The following is a 21806-nucleotide window of genomic DNA, read 5'->3' as shown; positions in this document are numbered from 1 at the left end:
GATCACCACTTGCCCGATCTCTAAATATTCGCACCTTATCGGAATTGTGGCAATAATTCGGATGGTTTTCGCTAATTTTCACTATAGCTCGTAACTGATGCCAATGACCCTTCGTTTTCAATCGTGCATAGCTGTGAAATTTTTTTTCTGGATATTTCATGAGTAAAGGATGAACTGAAGCTCTTTCCGACAGCCTTGTGCCAGAAACTTCCGAAACACTGATTAGTTTCACAGTACTCTCTTACTGCTTTTAATTTATCAAGTAGAATTCTAATTTTTTTTCCGAAAGCCTTTCGCAAAAATCTTCCGAAACACTGGCTAATTTCACTGTGTTCTCTTATTGCTTTCAATTTAACAAGTAGAATTCTTAATTTTACAACTTTGACTTAACCGGATATCCTTACCCAAAGTAGTATTATTTCAACTTTGAAATACACTTCTTTTCCCGAAAGTTTTATCTGAATTTCCTTAATTCCTCAGATACAATTTGTATAGCAATCTTCAAACTGCACGAATCAACAAAAATAGCGATAACAAACGAAAAGAGATTGAAGTAACCTCACAAAATTTCCTTCAAAGAAGTAATCTGAGCTACAAGGCGTGCTTATCGCATTTTACATACTTAAAAAATATTACTTAAAAAACATTCACGAGTTTTAAAAACGATGTGAATTACACATTGTCGAAGCTTTAAGGCAAACTTCGTCTAAATCTCCTAAAATGGTAAAGAAATCAATTTTTTTTCCCGTAAAGTTACATCGGGTATAGCTCCAAATAGCACTGGTGATTTAATTCCTTATTTAACTCCCATGAGTAACATAGACAGAATTTCTCATTATAATATCAATAAAATATCAAGCACGCAAGTGATGAGAATAAAGAATTTTCGGGTAGACAGTAAGGAGAATTCTGACCACTGAGATCTTTGTAGTGAAGGGGTCAGTTGCAGTTAAACCCCAGGGCTAGATAATTTTGCTCCGTTACCGCTTGTTCCACCCACGAATCGTGAACAATTATCATGTTTTCAAGGTAGCTCCATAGGGTATTTGCTCAATGTTGGCGCGCGATTTTCGTTATTAGGCTAAGGCTCCAGGAAGGGAGGCGCTAGCCAGCGATAATTTGGCTTTGTCTTTGATTTTCTTCAGTTTTCTTCGGGTGAAATCTCTCAAAATTTTCACAATTTTTGAAAATTGTCCTGCCGATCGTTTAAAAGTCGAAAAAAATTGGGTTTACAAAGGTACTTCTTCCCGCTTTTTTCAATTTTGTGTTTTCTTCCTCTATCTCAAATTTGGTCTCATGATTTTTTTTTTTTTATCAACAAGCATTAGGAAGGACAAATATGTTTAACGGTCCAGCGAATCTTAGGAAATTTCACCGAAGGAAAAGCGATAAATTTTACTCGAACGATCCCTATTTTCGTTGTCGCAAAACATTACGTAATGGAATAGAAATTCGCCAAGATCGGTATCTCAGCAAGCGTGGACTTTCGAATCTGCCGCCTTTTGGCAGTCTTTCGCACGGTGTCTTTTTTTCTGTTGACCTCTTTTTCAGGCGAGAAGGCTTATGAATATTACGGGTGCAGTTGCTGGAAATCCTAGATTCAATCAGATAGAAACTGTAACACGTTAAACTGTTTTTTCACACACCTTTTCAGATAACAATCGTGCGATTGTATTGAGTCGCCATGTTTGTTTTGCATGTTTGCTCTTTTCAGGCTCGTGCTTTGTTCGCACCCAGATCTCGCGCGGTCAAAAAACCCTGTGGAGCCACCTTATCGCTAACGCAAATATGGATGTTTCAGGCATAAACATAATTATTGCTGGCATAAATTACGTAGTGTCCAGTTTTTTAAATAACAGAAAGCTACTAAGGAAGATTTCTAAGCGACATTGATGATGATGCCTTAAGCAAACAACTTTGAGAAAAATGCAAATGTGATAAAAACGAACGATTTTTTTGGATAGCTGTTTTTCTGTTTGCCCTGTGAATGTCACTTTCAATCAGAGAAAACACATTTAAACGAAAAGAAAAATTTACAAAGGCCCGTCTTTAAATTAATATAAGTAAGGCGCAAATGGATTTTTCACTTCGAACTATTCAAAAGCTGACATGTTATTAATACCACTTCCCTTTGACAAAAATGGCAGCTGCGATATGTGCGAATCATAGTGTAATAATAGAGTGGATTTTAATTAAGAAAAGCAAATAAGAAATAAAATGTAGTTTAATCTGACAAACCCTCAAATACGTGAAAACTTTGGTTCGTTTTACATCGTTGAATAATGAGAAATTCCCAAGCCTGCGGTATCCTTTTCCTCAACTGGTATTGCTTCTTGTTTACAAGTTAAAGGGAAGGGTAACAAGTCGAAAGGTAAGACATTGTTTCTCGTTGATCATAAAGACTGAGAAATCGAGTAACTTTCATCAGAAATGTATCATTCTTTTCGAGAATCAAATCACATACAGGTTTTCTGACGGAAAGATTTCTTACAATCAGCTGGTTTTTTGACGGAAAGATTTCTTACAATCAGCTTTCAATCGAAATTACACGGTTCAAGAAAATTTCATTTCATTTTCGTTTTCATAATATCAATACCGATATTTCGCATCTACAATCATCCGGGTTAACATTCATCTCTTCGCAATCTCTAAAACGCATTTGATCCTTCACACAACACCGAACTGTGACTAGTTCAAAACAGCACGAAAGAAAAGGCAACGTTAAACTAACAAGAGATTTAAAATTTCCATAATTATTTTGATACCTAGCCGTAAATTGAGTAAAAACAAAATAAACTTCAACACTTGAAACTACGACAAACAGCATCAAAGAGACACAATGCAGCGACAAGAAATCTATTCCTTCACATTTTGATTAGATCCAAGAAAATCAAATTGTATGTTTATATTAATAGTCCGTTATAATTGATACCAACTTCCTCAAACTCAAGGGTCGGTGAGCTACGAAAGATGATGAATTTTTAGGTGTAGAACATCGAAAATTTTTAAGGCGCTCTGTTCAAATATTTGTATTCCGGAAGAAGACGTTTTCGAACCGAAAAAAAGGTAGTAACCATACGGAAGAAAGTAATTTCTTTGTCTTCTGCCGGCACAGAGATTACATTATTGTTATCACTTCGAGGCCTAGCCAAGATTGAAGCAATTCGTTGGAAAATACATCCCAGGTGACGAAGGGAAGACAAAGGATTCTGGAGATAACTGAGGGGGTTAAAAATGTAGATGTGTTTAATAAAGGGCATGTAACTGCTTATTACCCAGGCGATAATTTCAAAACGAAGTGCAAATTAACCCTGCTTTTACAGAAATGTTAACGACTCTGATAGACTACGACGAGACGTTTCTTTAACGTTAATATAAATTTCTCCTTCAGATGAACTAATTCGTCTCTATTGTAATTGAATCAAGGAACTCGCGGTCGAAACTCACTAGATCTTGTTTATTATTCCTACTCGAATTTTCGATCTCTAACTTTCACACCTTTCTTTTGTTGGAGTAACCTGTTTCGATCCAATTATAAACGGGCTTTTTCAGTTTCGCTGCACAAAGTCACGAGTCGAAACAAGTTCCTCTGGAAAATTTCTTCCGGTTAAGTCACTTTCGTAAACAGTTACGAAATTAACGATATGTTAATGTGGCACTTGGTTGACACAGATGTAGATCATTCAAACATTCTCGTTCATTCCCCTTCTTTCCGGCTCAGTGTGAATCCCAGCTTGACTTGCGATAACCAAAGAACTTCCTGGAAAGAAAAAATATTGAAGATTGACAGTGATACAGTTTAACATCGACATCGAAGAGCAACACATATAGACGATCATTAATCAAAACAGGTTTGATTTTTCTACATACTGAAAAGGGAGTGACTTATCCACTGAGAGCAAGCGGGGAAACATCACGGAACTAAAGCTGAGGTAAGACTTTACAGAGCTGGTCACTGTGGAACGTTCAACATGCATAAACGAGCATCTGACAGTGGAAAATTCTGCTTTTCGGTTTTAAACGCTATAACTCATTATACAGAATTTTCAAGGCATGTCAATGGATCGCTATGTTGAAAGGAAGAAAATTACTGAGAGACCCTTTCTGGATACTGTTCCACAAGAACAAAAGTCAATCTAAAGAAAAGGTCGATTCCGTTTTTTTCATATCTTTCGACTGTGTTTGTTTCTTAGCTCGAGTTATGGTTCCATCGAGTCATGGCGTCGTCGCTCGCAGGAGGTTTTCTACAGTTAAAAATTTAGCGAGTCGGGAGTGACTGAGAGAATACTAGAGGCAAGGACAAATTTCATCGTTCAAAAAGACATAGTTGAAAAAAATCAACGAATTTCACCGCTAACGTGAGAACAAAAAGAAAGTTTTGTTATGGTACATGAAATTTTCCTCTCATACAAAGTATACTCATGGAAAAAACATTCCAGAAAACGCAAATTAGACGAAGTAGCTCTTGGAAAACTGTTATTCTGGATGTAATGCGTCATGATAGGATTCAGCTAATCGTATCGTAAATGGAACGCAAGTGATCCGCTACCAAACACTTCGAATCTTCGCAATTCGGAAGAAAATAAACGATTAAGAAGATGATGACTCCCTAAGCGCAACATTTCCATAACAAAGCATTCGGGACGTTTGATTTGCACGAGAAAAAAGAGTGGTTGGATAAGCTTTAAATTCCCACTTGTGTCAAACGACAACAACCCGGCAAAATCTACTTTAATATGGTGATTCAATCAAAATGTGAGAGGTCCGTTCCCTTCTGTTTTGATATTGAAATTTTGATATTCCGCAAGTTTTATCTGGGTGTAAGCTAAGAGCTAGCGCTGAGATGAGATCATGGTCTAACCAGGCGTTGTGTAGAGGCTGTAAATAAATTTTCTTTTCTGGGTAGTATGGCAAAAAATTGGCCGCTTTTAGTACGCTGTCGATTGACCTTGGCTAAGAAAAAAAAGATTTCAAAATTTCAGTTAAATATCGGCTAATTATCTAGGACAGTTTTCTTCTCTTCTGTTTATTCAAGAAAGTGTATCACCTGCGCTTTAGTAAACTTGAATCATTGGACTCTATTTATAAAAGTTGAAGACCTCGATCGTCAATTTTGGAAGTCCTTTTCTCTGGGACACAAGGCATTCAAAGAAACTCTTTGAAGGAACCGCCATAATTAAGGGGTGCAAATGCTGAAAGCATCTTAAAAACGCATAAGTTAGCCCTAAAATCAACAGCAATCGGGCCTTTCTTTTGGAACAGTAGAACCCCCTGAAAAATAATAACTGTTCTTTCCTAAAGATAAATACTTTGAATGCAAAAATGGTTGAATTCTGAGTGGAGATTGTAATGACCTTTTAACGTCATCATCATGTGTTTTCCACATAGGTCTCCAGTTATCAGCGGAAATCAATTTTCATCAAAGGCTTTTCAAGATCATTGATTTATCTAGGAACGATTTCTCTATGCGCAAACAAATGGTTCGACTTCATCTGCTGTTGTTGTGGGTGACACTTCAGTTTGAACCAGGTATTAGCAACCCAAGGCGATTCTATCGACCCGGTAACGTAACACTGGGAGTCATCTTACCACTTCATGTGAAAAACCCGCAAGACAAATGCGGCGAGTTTTACACATTTGGACTTGGTTACATCGAGGCAATCATGTTTGCCATCGACCACATCAACAACGACACCAATTTACTCCCAAACGTCACATTAGGATTTGATATTCGAGACTATTGCGACACACCCGTTTTAGCCATGGAGACGGCGAACGACTTCGTTAAAAGTAATTACTTGAATGATTTATATGAGGGGCAAACGGAGTTAAAGATACTATTAGATAATCTAACGGCTCCCATATCAGCAGTCATTGGAACCGAGGATTCCAGTAGTAGCACTCTGGTTTCCAGCCTCCTTCAAGTGGCTGGGATACCAACAATAAGCCCGTTTGCGACCAGCGAGGAACTTAGTTCTCCTTACTATAGCACATTCTTTCGCACCATTCCCCCTGACGGAGAGCAGGCAAAAGCCATGGTGGATATTATAGAACATTACGGATGGACGTACATCGCAGCCGTCGTTATCGACCATTCGTACGGTCGATATGGGTTACGCGCTTTAGAGAGGGAAGCATACGACCGCAGGACGTTTTGCATCGCATTTTCTGAGTACTTAACGCATTCCGGATACAAAGGGAAAATAAAAGCGATAGTGAGAAAGCTCAAAATGGCCAAAAATATCAAAGTGGTTGTCCTATGGAGCAACTACGAGCCTGCCAAACGGTTCTTAGCAGAAGCGACCGCACAGGGATTGGAAGATCGAACGTTTCTAATTAGCGAAGCCATAGCAGTTTTAGAAGAGGTCCTACAAGAGAACTCTGCTATTCTCAAAGGAGCTTTGGGAATACGACCATATTTGTTCACAGATGAGCCGCTGGAGCAGCATCTTAGAGGAATGACGGTGAAAGGTACCAGATTAAGTGCTAACCCATGGTGGGAGGATTTTTGGACAAACCACCTTAATTGCTCGTGGAAAACTGACTCAAAAGATGCATGTGATGATGACGCAAAAGTAGACCAGGAGGCCTTTTCTAAAATACACAATGCCTTTATTCCTTATCTGACTGACGCTGTGTACGCCCTAGCTTATGCCATTGATTCAATATACAAATGCAAAGAGCCAAGTGGGCTGTCAGAGAAGGGAATATGTCCAAGCACACGATCTATCATCAAACCTAGAGACACCTTAAGGTACCTCAGGAATGTTACATTTGACGGAATCACGGGACGGATACAGTTTACAAAAAATGGCGATCCTTTCTCTTGTTCATACGACATCGTGAACTTTCAGAAACAAGGCCATCGATACGCAAATGTTAAAGTAGGGACATGGATCGGAGGAACACCCAATAAACTCACAATAAACAGCACACTAATCAAGTGGAGTGACCCGGAAGACTCCGAGAACCCGGTGTCTGTATGCAGCCAAAGCTGTCCTCCAGGAACTAAGCAAACCGCGACTGTATCTTGCTGCTGGGAGTGTATTAAATGTCCAGTCGGTAGCATCAGCACAGAATATAGCTCCCAGAACTGCTCCCAATGTCCAGAGCAACATATGTCTAGCGAAGAAGGTACGGCATGCCTTCCCTTACCGGTTATTAACATTACATGGAGCGACACTTCAGCGGTGATATTCACAATTCTAACAGCGGTTGGCTTATTTGGGACATGCATGACTTTCGCTATTTTCCTAAAGAACCAGGACACCCCACTGGTAAAGGCTTCCAATCGAGAACTGAGCTTCTTTTTGTTGTTCACCATCGCATTGTGCTTTGTGCTGACTTTGCTTCATCTCACACAACCCAGTAAGGTTCTTTGCTGCATTGTGTATCCATGGAGATACTTCGTCAGCACCGCGTGTGTATCAGTCCTGTTCCTTAAGACAAACCGTTTAGTGCAAGCATTCCAAACGAAAATTATCCCAAACTGGTTCAGGCACTACGTCGTGGACCCCAGACGTCAATTTCTTGTCGTCATTCTCCTCAACATAGTCGAAGTTATCCTCACTGTCTTGTGGCTTACAATAGATCCTCCACACGAACATCAGGAGGTACGACCACAAACACACGTCTTCCACACCTGCCTGCCATTCCGCACACGGGTCGGGATGATCCTAAGAGCCGTAATGTTCTCGTATTTCATTTTCCTTTCTCTAGCAGCCTCCATTTATGCCTTCAAAGCGAGGCACCTTCCCGAGAATTTCAACGAAGCCAGATACATCGGTTGCGCCATGTACGTTTTGCTGATGTCCTGGTTCTCATTTTATCCAGTCGACTCGTCCTTGGAAGGATTTTACACCACCATAGTTGCATGTGCCACAGCCCTGGTCACCGCATATGGACTGCTGCTGTGTATTTTCGCTCCAAAACTCTTTGTTATTGTTCTGCATCCAGAGCAAAACACAAACGAGTTCATAAAAGCGGAAATTGGTAAGTTTACGACAAGCGTTTCGCAAATTAAAATGAGGGTCCAACCCGCCAGTGGAATCGAAAATGACTGTTGTTGCTCAGTGACTGATGAGCATTGTTGCGGTAAAACAAACCTTTGAAGGACTCAATGGACAGAGCGAAAAAGTGAACCGCAACGTTTGGTCGTGGCGTTTACTTAATAATAGCCTTAAATCAATCATAAGCAATTTAAAACAGGGAAGCTGTGGGTTTTTATTAATTCTGTCGATACTCAACGAAAGAGTTATGATCTTCGTGCCAAAGTTTGTATTACATATTCTTAACTATCAAAGGGCAACGGCTAAGATCATTCAAGTTCGTAAAGTAGTTTTGCCCAGACAAACATGGTACAAATTCTTCTGCATTGTTTTTATTTGTTTGCTTTACTGCGCTTATCATCGCGATTTTTATTTACACTGGATACCTAAAAGATAAGTCTAGCTAACGAAGTCATTAATTACTCAGTCCTTTGACACCTGAGGGTAACTAGTAGCTCGTTTCTAAATGGGGTATTAATGCTGAATCAAGCATCAAGCTCATTCGAGTTAAAGAAATAATCGCAACCTTAAAGAGCTCTTGATTAATACTACAAAAAGCAGAATTGTCAAATTAAACCAAGAGAAATGAAGAATTGATGTGATAAGTCTCGTATGCAGTGTAAATCATCCTTTTGTTTCTAAATGAACTGTAACATTTAATCGTTTCATTTGAACTTGTTCATTTTCGGCCGCACTCCCTTTTCGCAGTAATTAACGAACAGTTTCGCAGTTTAACTGAATTTGGGTTGATTTACACCCTGCATCGGTATCTATAGTCTCCATACTGTCCTATTTACATTTCCTAAGTTGCTGACAAGGAGAATTTGTTGAAAAATCAGGAGCTTCTTTGGCCTTCTGTTCTTTAGTTCTCGTGACCTTAATATTTGATCAAGAGGTGATGTTTTAATGAGAAATTAGATGCCAGTCACTCTTAGAGGTCAAAAGGGTTAACGTTTGATCGTTACTGAGTAAAGATATGTAAAGAACCATTAATGTTATACGTAATTAATGATCCAATACTCCTTTTGGCCAGCAGTACTCCATGTCAAAAAATATAAGGACGTATCAACCAAATTCTACACTATAAAATTGCAAGATGCCGATACCTTTCACACCCTTCAGTTGGGACATATTATGAGTAACTTGGTCAACAATAAAACACCTTTATTTCTCTTTAAAAAAATGTATTTATGCTATGAACGGTAAAATGAATATATATATATTTTAATTTCCTTGTGATATTTTCAGTTCGCTAATGAGGGTGTAATACCAAATATCTTCACTTTTTCTTCTTTATTAGATGATAGCCATTTACCCCTTTCCCTGTACATTCATGAGTGCACCAAGTACGAAACATACACGAAACGACTTTGGTTTATAAATTTAAGACCAGTTTTACAGCACAGAATACCTTTCCGTTATCATTGCTTTGGGGTTTTACGATGCGTAATAATTTCGTTTGGTAAGGTATTCGGATTCCTCAATGTTTAAACACACTGTCAAATTCTGTAAGGTTCACGCAGAAACCATTACCGAAGTGTTTGTTGGCTCAACTGACTTCCCAGAATATACTCGTGAACGTATTAAGATACTAAGTACCCAAAATTTGTTTTGTCTAGCTGATAACGTGAAATACTTCGCAGGCATTGGCGTTTTCGAATGGCTTTTAAAGGAACCTTGGAATGATATCGTCGGCTTGTTTAAAGCTGGACATGTTGGGTTTCATGGGCCGGAATCGATAAAACAGTTGCTTGTAAGATACCAAACAGTCTCAGCCTGTCCGTGCATGGGTAAAGAAACAGCATGACAGCTAGGAGAAAGACAGGCATAAAAATATTTACATACCTCGAAGAATTATTCACACGGACCTCAAAACATTCGGAATGTGGAAGAAATTGGATTCAAGGTTATCGATTTGTGCGAATTCGTGATCTCCACAGTCATAACTGACCCGGAAGGTTTATCGGCACTACCCTCGATTATTCCGCAAAAACTTGGACGGCAAACGAAACCTTCACCAGATCGTTATGGTTTCGTTACAAATCCTTCAGTCACGGTAAAGATGGTCCAAGTGTTAAAACCAACGAGCTAGTCGGGAGACTCTTACTTCAAAAGTCTCAGGAATGATAGAGATAACTTCCAAGATAAAGAAAACTATTGCAAACTCGATAAAAGTGGAGCCAAAATCGAGTCAATTGCAGTAAAGGAAACTCGCAAGAGGGAAAATAATGTTAAATGAATGATCACTTAGTCGAAATAGTAATTAGGTTAGTAGCAGATCAAATTCACTCTTAAACCGTTACCTGACAATCATCTTAAGAGAAAAAATAGATGAATAAGACGTTCTTTGGCTCGCTTACTGCCGCTAATTTGGTTGAAGCCTCATTGTCGCTAACGAGACAGGGCCGATGAATAATAAACGCAAAAATCACACACCATTCTTCTTCCAATTTGAACTGTACGATTCTTCTCATTCAAGCAAATATGTTTCTTAAACTGCAGATGACAAATTCCCACTCACTCAAGTCTGGTCTTATGTGGAACTTGCGCCAAAAGGAGACACTAGCCCATAAGGTACCTATTGTGGCGACACATGATTACGTCGATGTCACAATGGCCCGCCATTTTCTTCAATAATGCGGGTTTGTCTTTCCCTTTCACAAAGAAAACTTCAACAAAGCTATGATTTGGTCGTTGAGTAAGAAACAAAAGGTGCGTGGGCCTCACTAAGATAAACACGTGGAAAGATTTAATTGTCACTTGTTTTTTGCATAATTGCCTTAACATTAAGTCTGCGTCAATTGGTTTTGTGGCACGCTTCAGGGGAGCTAAAAATTGACGATTTTTCTGTGTTCTTGCCCGTTGGATACCTTACAACTTTTAGCTAAAGAGACATACATTTCCCTTCATCAGCTAGGAATACTCGGAAGACACTAATGGATTTTGCTAATCCTTAAATTTGCTCGCTAATATCTTCGATGACCTTTTGCAAGAGAGGACAATTTACTATTTCGTGTGAAGCAAGGCGCAAATTAAATCTACATTTATGAGGACAATAACTTAGCACTTTTAAAGTCTGGTGGGCTGAGAGGAAATGACATTTGCCTTTGAGGAAAGCTTAAATCTCCATTTGTGACAAAAAGCGTGAAAAAATCCTTTCATAAATGTCGTTCGAGCATGTCGCCGTGGCCGAAAAAAAAAGTATCGATATTTTTCTACAAGTTAAGTGAATGACAATGATCCTCGAAAACTCTCGTTTCTTTCATTTTGAGAATTAAATGATTTTTAATAGCAATCGATACTTCTTGTATCCAAAAGATGATGTTTTCCTCGTTTTTTTTGTTTTGCTTTTCATGCACTTTCGATCTGAGTTCTCTTGGATGACGGCAAGTGTTCCTCATGCATCACAAATAAAATGACAAAAATTCAATTAAAGAGTCGTTTGTATCTTTCCTTTTAACAGTTGGTTTAGTTAATTGTCTTGCTGTGTCAAAGTTGATTTTACTTCAGGAGCAATATGCTTAAGAGAAATTGTTTTCTCTGCCTTAAAGTTGCTGACACCTGAAAAGTTATTGCCCGCGGCAACAATTGCGCCTTCGTGAATATATCCTATTTACACTTGCATATACATTACACCTTTGATAACATGAAGAACTTAGAGTCGCCATAAAGAAATGGGATCACGAATAGGCTACTTTAAGCTAAAAGTTCAATGAAAACACCTCATCCGTTCAACTCTACAAATTATTCTACCCATAAACGAATGTTTTTCACATATTGTGAATTGGGACGCAACAATTACGTACCATGGTATTTTTTTTTGTTCAAAAATTGTAAATGCATCATAAATTGCAAAATTGTGAATAATCAATATATTTTAATGTAATACCACTCATGATTTATATATTTTTAAGCTCGTTAAGACCAAATTTACGCTAATCTTTCATATTCAACTTCAGTTCTAACACATAACTTCTCGCTGAATTTCTCGTGGACATTGTGGTCTACAAGACCGACGTATATGCTTGCTCAACTGGCCAGATGTTGTAATCATCTTATATCCTTATGTTCGCCCCTCCGGTAACTTTATACTGATACAATCGATGTTTTTAATTCATTTTAACAATGATCTGCTTTAAAAACTTCTATCTTTTCTTTATCATAGAGTATTGGAGAATGTATCCTTGTCTTTTGTCATGATCAGGCTGTACAATTTTGCGCAAAAACAACATGATCACAGACAATCAAGAACTGTATTAGATTACGGACTAAAATTAATAATTGCCAACACTTTCACTATTTTTCTCGTGGGAAATACTCTTCTGCTCCGTGGCGGAAATTTCCCGACGCATTACGGCAACAATCGAAGTTACAACACCGGCTTCTGTAAAGTTGATACACGACAAAGCGCGCCCCTCATTTAACCACACCTTTACAGCTGATGAAGGCTTTCAAAGAGGAAATTTTACACAACTCGAATTAGTTAAACATTCAAATGTGCCAAGAGGATGGAAAGTGGTAATTCTCTGCGGTAATTATGGCACCTCTGGCCCACAAGCCTGAAATTTCCGGATGAAAGTAATAATTGTTTTTATTGAAGTCCATTTCGAGATTTGCCTCCCTGTTTGAACAACACGCTCTACAAATTTCCACAATCTTCTCTCTTATTCCTGAAGCGACTTGATATACTACTATCTCGACAACAAATCATTTCAGAATATTGCAATTTAACGATGAATTTAAAAGACTTGTTTGGAGAAAGCTTAAGAAAAAACATTGAGTCTTTTTGTTCTCGGAGTGAACAAGGCCGCAAAGCGTGTGCTAGAACACCATGTTACTATGACGATAAATGAATATTGTCAATTTGAGAATGATGGATGTCTTTGCCCCGAAGATTTGAGTGATTGTTTTGACTCATTGATGAGCGCTTGAAAATTTAGCTCTGGTAGTGCCTTTCTTGTTTGTATTTCTTAAGCCTTCCATGTTGCCACTTCGCTCAAATTCAGTCATGTTTTCGCGCACGAAAAATTAAAGGTTTATCGTGGCTTGTGCAGCTTGAGAAGTCCTAAAAATCAATTATGCCTTATAATTTCTCAGAATTCCCGATACACCCCCCACTGGCTTGCACCATTAGGCAAGAATTCTCTCGTGAGAAAATTCTGAAGAATTGTCGGTTTCGCTTTCCTTCATACTTTCACCGTTTGGGAACAGTTCGCTTCATATGAAACCATCGACTATTTGAAGGGAACATATTGGTTTAATCGGCGATTAAGGAGTTTTCATAACGTAACCACCAATATCACATCAAGATCTATGTCATGTTCAGCTAGTGATAACTAATGCTTCGCTGTTCGTGTCCAATTAGCACTTAGAGCTGCGTGTTATAATCAGAGTCATCTCTAGATACTGACTCAGTGCTGTCCCAAACACTGTGATATTTAAACCCCATTGCGAAAATGAATTTAGAAATTACCACATCAATAAATAACGAAGATTTACTATATCTAGCGGAGTCAAATATGCCTTAAATCTACAGCTGGTCAATTCGCTTTCTTGCTAATGTTATCTAACTTTCGTATTATAAATTCTTGTGCGATATTACCACAACATGTCTCACGTAATGAGGACCTAGCATCTTCGATCAAAGGAGTTTAACCTTTAATTCAATTTCAAACAACCTACAGTAAACCAGCGTAAAAAAAACAACAACTTGCCAAATTCTATTTCTTGTATTAATTTACACCTCCAGTTATAGACATTCCACCTCCGGATTCTCTCTTTTTAATGTACGTGTGCATGTCGCGTTAGGCATAATTCAGTTAATTTCGATTTCAACGATGCTTTTCTTCGCCGTTACTTTATTCGAATAATCTCAGCCTTAAAGACAAGGTTCACCCGATTTTAGAGAAAAAAAAAAGATCATTCGTTCAAGAAATGTAAGTTTGTGTTGCGTTTCCGCGCAATAATGATAATTTGAAATTGATCACGAACAACAGGGAAAATGAATCCATTGAGTTCTATTTTTCAAATAGCTTCAACAGCAGTTCAATTTCCTATTTATCCCACGCAAGAGTTAATGACTCTCGACAGTTTTCTGTCGGCAACTAGCCAAATTTTCAATGAACACATCTAACATGATCTCTCTGTAAAATAAACTAAAAGCGAACACGAAGTTTCCTGTATACCGCATCGTAGTTAATCTGTAATCTGTACAGAAGTCATCTCTAACGGACATGGATTTTTCATTAACCCCTACATTAAGTCGATTTTATTTCCATTGCACGGAGGCAAAGGCCGTAAATTGCTTTTAAAGGCCAGATCAACAAGAATTAACCAAGAAATTACAGGTTCAGGGAGATTGGACCGTAAAAGCGTTGATTTCGACTGCGTAAACGAGTTTTAGGCGAGTTCATGGTATATTCCATCGTCAAAAACACAAATTGTAAACATACTTTACTCATTTTTAATTGTGTAAGTTAGATCGCTCGGCTATTCGTCTCTTTGTGAAGGAAAGATGTGTCTTTGAAATTGCTGTGAAAGTGGGTTTTTAGAAGGAATGAATCTCGACTTTAAAAGAAAGTTGAGTTTTGATGGTCATGTGTTATTTCAAGAAAAAAATAACAGGTGGCAAAAACCAGAGGCTACAGCATATATAATATTTAGATTTAGGGTGCATAATTATACATCGAGAGCCCATGAAATCTTATTTTCGCAACTGGAACTCTCTCACTCGTGGTGCTTTATACAACTTTAACAAGTTACTTAAATACGTGAATGTGATTCAATTCGATTACGCCAGAAATTCTTCTATTATGGATGCTACATCCGAAAAATTCCCTTTTGCCTTGTTTCGGGTGCACAAATATTCATACAAACAACTGGCGTAAGAAAACCCCCCCCCCCTGAAATGTCTCGTTCTAGATGTTTCTGTAAGATGGTGTTCAAGCACATAAGGGACACTGATAGACAAAAACATCTACGGTTTTTACGTTAGTAACTTTTATTTCTTCTTCAATACTTTCTTTTTTTCAGCAAAGCCACTTCTGATTCATTTACAATCTTTATGTCCTGATAAAGGTCAGCAAATATATCTTACATATTGGTTATCTTGAAATTTATCTTTGTACAACTTTACACTAAGTGAATTTTCTTCTATATGGCTTTATAAATTGTATACACCTTTCAGTTTTCGCCTACTTGATCTCCTTAAATGCCGCTTTAAAAAAGATTTTACACTATTTGCACTCTTGTAGGCAAAGAATAGTTTGTACTGGCCTGTAACCTCATCCTCTGAGAAAAGCTGAGGTAAATGTTATTATGATTTTATAACAAGAAAGGTCCTCCAAACTAACAGGAATTAACAGAAATTAAAGGGAAGAAACTGAACGAAGAAAGTTCTCATCATTGCGAATTATCTCTACGAAGAATAAAAATACAAAGATGGATTTGAAGTCGACTAAAAAGATACTAATAAGATCCTAACATAAAACGAATTCACAGAGGTTCTTAGTAAGTAAGCACTTATCCTTGAGAAAAGAAGAAAAAATTTTGGTATCAGTAGAACCGCATTTCTTCGTGTGTGTGTCTTCAATGAAAGAGAAACTCTTTTTATTTCTTAAGTCAAGTTTAATATCTTACAAGTGAAATAAGAGTTCTGATCGGAATTGTTCTTTGGCGCCAGGGAGGATAATGGATTAATCCAGTAAGAAGAGATCACGTTCGATTAATTCTAAGTGCTAGGCTTTGGAATCGAACGTTTTGCGCCAAAGGCCGATGATAATTACCCGTGATTTCTACTTGTTCGTGAGAATTGTAATTTCCAGAAGATCAAACCAAATGTTCGTTTTCTTCCTTCTGCAGCTGACTGTTTATTCCATGGCATTCGCTGACACTTATGCCGGAGCTTTTAGCTTGTGAAGAAGCTTTTTCCTCAGCCTGTTGACGCTTCCATTTGGTCCTGCGATTCTGGAACCAGACCTTAATTTGCGTCTCGGAAAGACTCAAGAAAGACGCTAACTGCTTGCGTTCTGTGCCCACAATGTAGTGGTTCTTTTCGAAAGCGTTCTCTAGGTGAAGCAGTTGCGTTGGTGTAAAAGCTGTTCTGATCCTCTTCGGACGGCGACACGCCACAAATCCTGTAAAAATAAACGAAACAGTGTCAAAAAGATAAAACACGCGTTTTCAGATTTCACGCGGTTTCGTGCTCGTTCTTCCAGAAAGCAAATTAGTGTCTTTCTTTAGAGAAAGTGATAGAAAATTATCATTTACCAAAGTTAAACAAATTACAACCCTGCTGGAAAATGCTCTCTTATCTTCATCATGAGCGAAGTAGATAACTCATAATTGTATCTTACGAGAGAAGTCAAATGTTTTGGCAAAATTTGATATCAGTTTCCAAACTGTGAGGTTATCACTTTGAAGACAATAAACGGGATCGAAGTCTTTTTTCGGCGAACGACGCTAAAGTAGACAGTGGGTGGTAGAAACACTTGAAAAGCAAATCTCGCGGTCGCTAACTAATATCTAAGGAATTCATATTAAGAGCTAAAAGGAAAAGAGTCTGAAGACATCTTACCGCTATGCAGAGATCCGGCCGTGTAGCTACAGTTCAAGTCGTGGACGTAGCGATGACTTGACGCGCACGGATAGAACGAAAATGAGCCCGAGTTGTACGCAGAGAGGCTGTGAAGTGGGTGAGAATCAAATCGTACAGCCATCGGGTATTCTGTTTGGGATTTATAGCTCGCGTATGATTGTTGGTTAGAAGGCTGAAGAGCTGAGCTTGGCCGGTACATGGAGTTGATGAAAGACGACTGTGAACCTTCGTAAGCGTGCATCGTGCGTTAGAGATCTATCTGACTCTGGTATTTTTTAAGTTGTGGTTCGCGCTCCACCCAAGTTCAAGAAGAGTGACTTGTTCTAAGGAGCAATCCAATTATATATAGCTTACAATTTCATTATTATTACAATACATTGTTCCCATTTTCAATTAATGACTTGGAACTAATTAAAAGTATAAGCAGCCAAAAAATAAAAGCTGCCGGATACCTCATTGTAATGAAAACTGTGAAATTTAGAAATGAGCTTCGAGGTGAAGTTTCCAGCATCGAATAATAAACATTCGCCAATTTACGCCAGAACAAACATCTCATCACGATCAACAGCGCTTATGATCGGCTCATTTGCGAATTCCCTTTTATTGACGTCTTTGCTCTATTAAGCCAATGATAGCTGGAAACAGCTGATGAAAATTTTAAAGTGGAAGAAAATACTTCTTTCAAAGAAATAAAATATAAACACCATATCGAAAATTGGCGCGGTGTTTCGCGCAAATTTTCCACTTAACCAAGTCAAGTATGAGACAGGTCAATCAAGCCAGAAACAAATTAACTTGCAGTTACGACGTATCCGGGATTTGTAGTGTGCGTAAACGTAATAAAGGTGTCATGATTGTAAGATTGGAAAACGAGGATGAGAATAGGACGAGCAGAAACTGATTTGTCGAAGAATTGAATTTGATCAGCGATTCGTTTACTTTTTGTTTCGCTTGCTTTCATACGCGGTACGATGAATATTATCAATGAAAACCACCATATGGTTAATCGAAAATAGCTTCATTACAATTTAATAATCTCCCATACGAGCTGTTTGGAAATCCACTAAATAATGAATTTCACTTAAGCACAGAACTTTAGGGCATTAACGAGAAAATACGCTATTGTCGCGCTGGTCGGTTTAAAACTCTGAAAAAAAAAACGCGGCTCAAGAAATCATCACACCATGTTAAGAGATTGCGCTTGGCTAACTTCGAATTCTTAACCTATTAGCGTTCCACAAAAGACAAGCTTTGTTTGTTTAAACAAAGATGGCCCGTGGCTGATAAAGAAAGACATTCCGTCCTCGCAGTTCATTTATTTAAGCTAAGTAAATTTCAATTAAGAAATATCCGGTAGAGCTTTTGATACTTTGCCTTGATAAAATGAAAGTGTTAGAGCAAAATTACTCTGTTTTGTTCTTGCTCAGCTTCTTATTCAAGCAGTGCTTTACAAAAAGGAAAAAAATCTTGGAAGAACAAGAGAATTCTTCATTCATAAAATTTATTAATTTTCTTGGCGTGGCAAGACGGCCCTATATATCTACACATTTTTGCGGGTAGTTTAAGATACTTTCATGTGTCGTTTGAATTTCTGAGACAGGCAGGGTATTTTTGTTTTATACATAACAACAGCTCGCTTTATCATTTAAAACAGTGAGGTGTATCTCCCATTGAACACTTGTTTTTCAAAAACCCATTTGAATAGAATCGTCAAACTTTTTCGCACTTTTCGCTTTCAAAATTTAATGAGATTTAAAAAAACATTTCCCAGCCCTTTTAAAGCAGCAACGAAGTGATACCCTAATGCTCATGTAACTATGGATTATTTTTCTTTATGCACTTAGGCAGCGAGAAAAACTCTACTTTAAACTGTAGTCTAAACGATTCTTTCGCCTAAAGCTGCGGTAATTTCGACAGGATAAACACGATTATTACACGGGAGGTCTATACACAGCTAATGCGCGGGCAATACTTGTTATTTTGTCGCACTGCAAATGGAATATGCATTAGGTCCTAACTGGGAGCTTTACAGTGAGATCATCAGTATTAAAACTCGGGTAAATTGAGCGAGATGACCCGCTGTCGCGAGTAAAAAGATCCGATTGATTTAACCATAATGGAACTGAACTAAAACAAAACCGGGTGGTATTTGAGTGGATCCACGAGTGAAAAAATGCTTCAAAAGAAGTTGTTATTCGAGAAACACTGACGTGAGGAATAATAACCGTATTATATTTGGGCGATAAAGTTTTGATTTTAAGTACAAAATCGGTACAAAATCGAGACAGATTCGGCTTCAAGATGAGTTAAAAATTGATTTAATAATTGTGAATTTCATACTTTTTGTTCGCACAGGTGATGGGATTTTATTGCCAATCAATCACTACATCACGTCATGACGCAAGGTTTTTATTTTTTCTTTTGTGCAAAGTTCGCGGGCATTATCTCTTCCTCTCCTAGCCGTAAATGGTTGAGCGATTTTCAATAAAAGATTTATGATAAATACGCCTTTCTGCCTCATAGGACAGAAGATTTTTATTTTTTTCACCATGGGAAAAGACCATCTGGACTGGGCTGTTTCACAATCACATCCCCGTACATTTTTCATAAGCTTGTTTATACAAAATACAAACATCGTGCAAACATTGCCATTTGCCCTTAACATCATCGGCAAACGATGTTTAAAGTTTCCTAACGCAGAATAAAAAGGGAATTACATTTTGACGAGTCAATCTGGATGTCGAAAAGCGCACTATTGCCAGCATTAAGGACGCTACCGTCAGATTGGAATGTTTGAAAGCTTACGAGCTTGTTTTTTGTGGACAAAACTAATTTAAGCTGTCTCTAACCGGGTGAAATTTCTGGAAGTGGTATAAAAACACGAATTGAAATACTGAATTTTCACAGCTGTGATCAAATGAACATAGACAAAGACCAAGAACGTGTCGCAATTATCTTCTCTAAAAGATAAAATCAACGTTACTTCAAGTTCTAACCGGCATACGACGCTCATAGATAATTATCGTAGATAAAACTCGTGCCAGTTGAATTAGGTGTTCTCGAGTTAAAAACCGGTATACGTGTTTTCAATGCCAACCTTGTCGTAAAGATGCAGCGGTAAAAACATAACAACACTCACTTGCTTGAAACCGCCTTAGAAAGATAACTTGATCTACTGAAAAATTCTCATAACTGACACTCAAAGAAATATGTATTGTCCACTTTGATAAACTCATCTTTTCAACATTCACAATTTTTGATTTGGTCAATTTTTTCTCATACTTTCTTTTAAACTCTTAAAATCAATTTAGAACTTAACGATGGGCGAATTTTCACGTTTTTCCAGTTTCAAAAATTCTTGATAATCAATCGAGTCGATTTATTTTCCTTGTGGCATTTTTTGTACACTAAAATCCCGATTGCTATAGCCTCAGCTGAGATCTCTCATGTGAGAAAAAAAACAGAAATTATCACGCTTAAACTTATTAATTCGAAACTCAGCAAGCGACTGTCTGTGTTAGGCTAATACCATCCAACTTCAATTGGTCATCTGTGAAAAGCTGAATGTCGTTTGAAGTCACGTGACTTATGCTTCGTCCCAGCGTTCCCTTAAAATTCGTGCAACAGACAACTAAAGAAATCTGCAATAAACACTTCTAAACTCGAGGCAAATAGTCTACTTCTTTAATGCATTATTTTTATGAAATATTTATCCATTTCAGTTTTATTATCCTGTCTTAAAGTTCTGGCTGTATATTCTTAATAGGAAATTATCACTTACCTTCGTTTGAGTAAACCAGCTTTTTTCAGTATTTTGTTTCGAGGAGTATCATGCAAGCAATCGATTCAACGAAGCGCTGAAATCGATTATACACATGTTAATATATTTATATTCTTTTTATATTTTAATGTTGTTTTAAAAGAATATTTAGGTCCTTTCTTCAGTTGAAAATCACGGTCGTTCTAAATTAAGCTCCACAAGTGAAGTCTTGCGAAAAAGTTGCAATTATGAACATTTGGGAATCACAAGATTGAGCGTTTGGAACTCGGACGTTACCTCTTCATATCAAGCGTTTATTTTCACACTCTCTTTCAATTGCTCCTAAACGATGCGTTGTTACACAAAATTAAAACAATTCTCGTATTCCCTAAAATTATCTATGAATAGCAAGCTAAAATGTTATCCATTAAAACCATGTTAAATGATGTTATTGTTAAAAGTTACATTTGAGCGGTGTTCTTTCATATACTGCGGTAATGGCGCCCTGTCGTTTTATACAACTTTAAAGCGTCAAAAATTAGTCGGAAGCTTTCGAACTCGCTCAAAAAGTTGGCGTCATGTTATACTATCCGCCAGATTGGGAGTTTAAAATTTTAATCACCTGAGTAAAACTAACAATTGTTTAAACAGCAATGCAATCTTGAGCCGCCACATCTCACGATATGTTTCCTCAATTTTTTACGGGGAAATATCTTCGACAAAACACTCACATGGATTATCGAAAAGTTTCTTTGATTTGAAAGAACAATCCCCATTTTTTGAAGTTTAGTCTACTGTTAAATGTCTTGTTGTCATTAAGATAATAGTGACAGAATAATATAATATCATAATGAAAGTGGCCGCATATGAGATAGAAACAAGAAAATCTAAAAAAAACTAAGGCTGGCTGTTAAATGTTGCCACCCATTTCTCTCACACTTTGCTTTAGAGCTTTGTACTAAATTAAAGCTTCGTTTTTACAAGACATCTTGCTGTTTTCCCTCTGTTCGTATTGTTTTTCAGCTGAGAAACCTTCTTTTCTTGTTGCTAGACTCCTTGCCAGTGGTAAAACAAGCTTCAGTTTTGTCACATACAGAAAAACACGTGAAACCACCAGGGACATTAAAATGCCTTTGTTCCCAAACTGGGTCCTCATCTGAATGAGTTCTTTGTTCCGAAGGCCAGTATTGTTAGTATCAGCGTGAAAATGCTGCGTTCAATTGAGTTAAGTGCTTTATGAACGAACTTTTTCACAGAGGCTCTTGACTTGTGTGAGAAATGTAACTGATCTCTCAATGTTGAAATTTACCTCTGATTATGGCGTTCATTAGCATTAAAAAAGAGGAAACCTTTAAGTCGAGAACTGTAAACATATTGATATCCTCTTCAGTGCATGTAACTT

The 21806-nt window shown here is 37.7% G+C and overlaps 2 protein-coding genes across 3 annotated transcripts; one reads left to right on the top strand and one right to left on the bottom strand.

Annotated features, from left to right (window-relative positions):
- Positions 1-2231: 2231 nt before the first annotated feature.
- LOC113670073 (extracellular calcium-sensing receptor) lies at positions 2232-9231 on the top strand. Of its 2 annotated transcripts, none has more exons than XM_027186157.2 (2): positions 2232-2371; positions 5389-9231. In XM_027186157.2, the coding sequence occupies exon 2, from the start codon at positions 5466-5468 to the stop codon at positions 8109-8111; it is 2646 nt and encodes an 881-aa protein (XP_027041958.2). In that variant the 5' UTR covers positions 2232-2371; positions 5389-5465; the 3' UTR covers positions 8112-9231. The 2 variants fall into 2 exon arrangements, with proteins under 2 accessions (XP_027041958.2, XP_089051416.1); XM_089195290.1 differs by lacking the exon at positions 2232-2371 and adding an exon at positions 3612-3932.
- Positions 9232-15030: 5799 nt separating this feature from the next.
- LOC113670098 (homeobox protein EMX1) lies at positions 15031-16959 on the bottom strand. Its single transcript, XM_027186186.2, has 2 exons — positions 16624-16959; positions 15031-16183 (listed from the first exon to the last, which is right to left on the bottom strand). The coding sequence occupies exons 1-2, from the start codon at positions 16883-16885 to the stop codon at positions 15876-15878; spliced, it is 570 nt and encodes a 189-aa protein (XP_027041987.1). The 5' UTR covers positions 16886-16959; the 3' UTR covers positions 15031-15875.
- Positions 16960-21806: the final 4847 nt, after the last annotated feature.

Source organism: Pocillopora damicornis, chromosome 2 (genome assembly GCF_964200805.1).
Source record: "Pocillopora damicornis chromosome 2, jaPocDami1.2, whole genome shotgun sequence".
NCBI lineage: Eukaryota > Metazoa > Cnidaria > Anthozoa > Scleractinia > Pocilloporidae > Pocillopora > Pocillopora damicornis.
The sequence above is the reverse complement of the archived record's forward strand: the minus strand, read 5'-3'. Positions and strand labels throughout refer to the sequence as shown.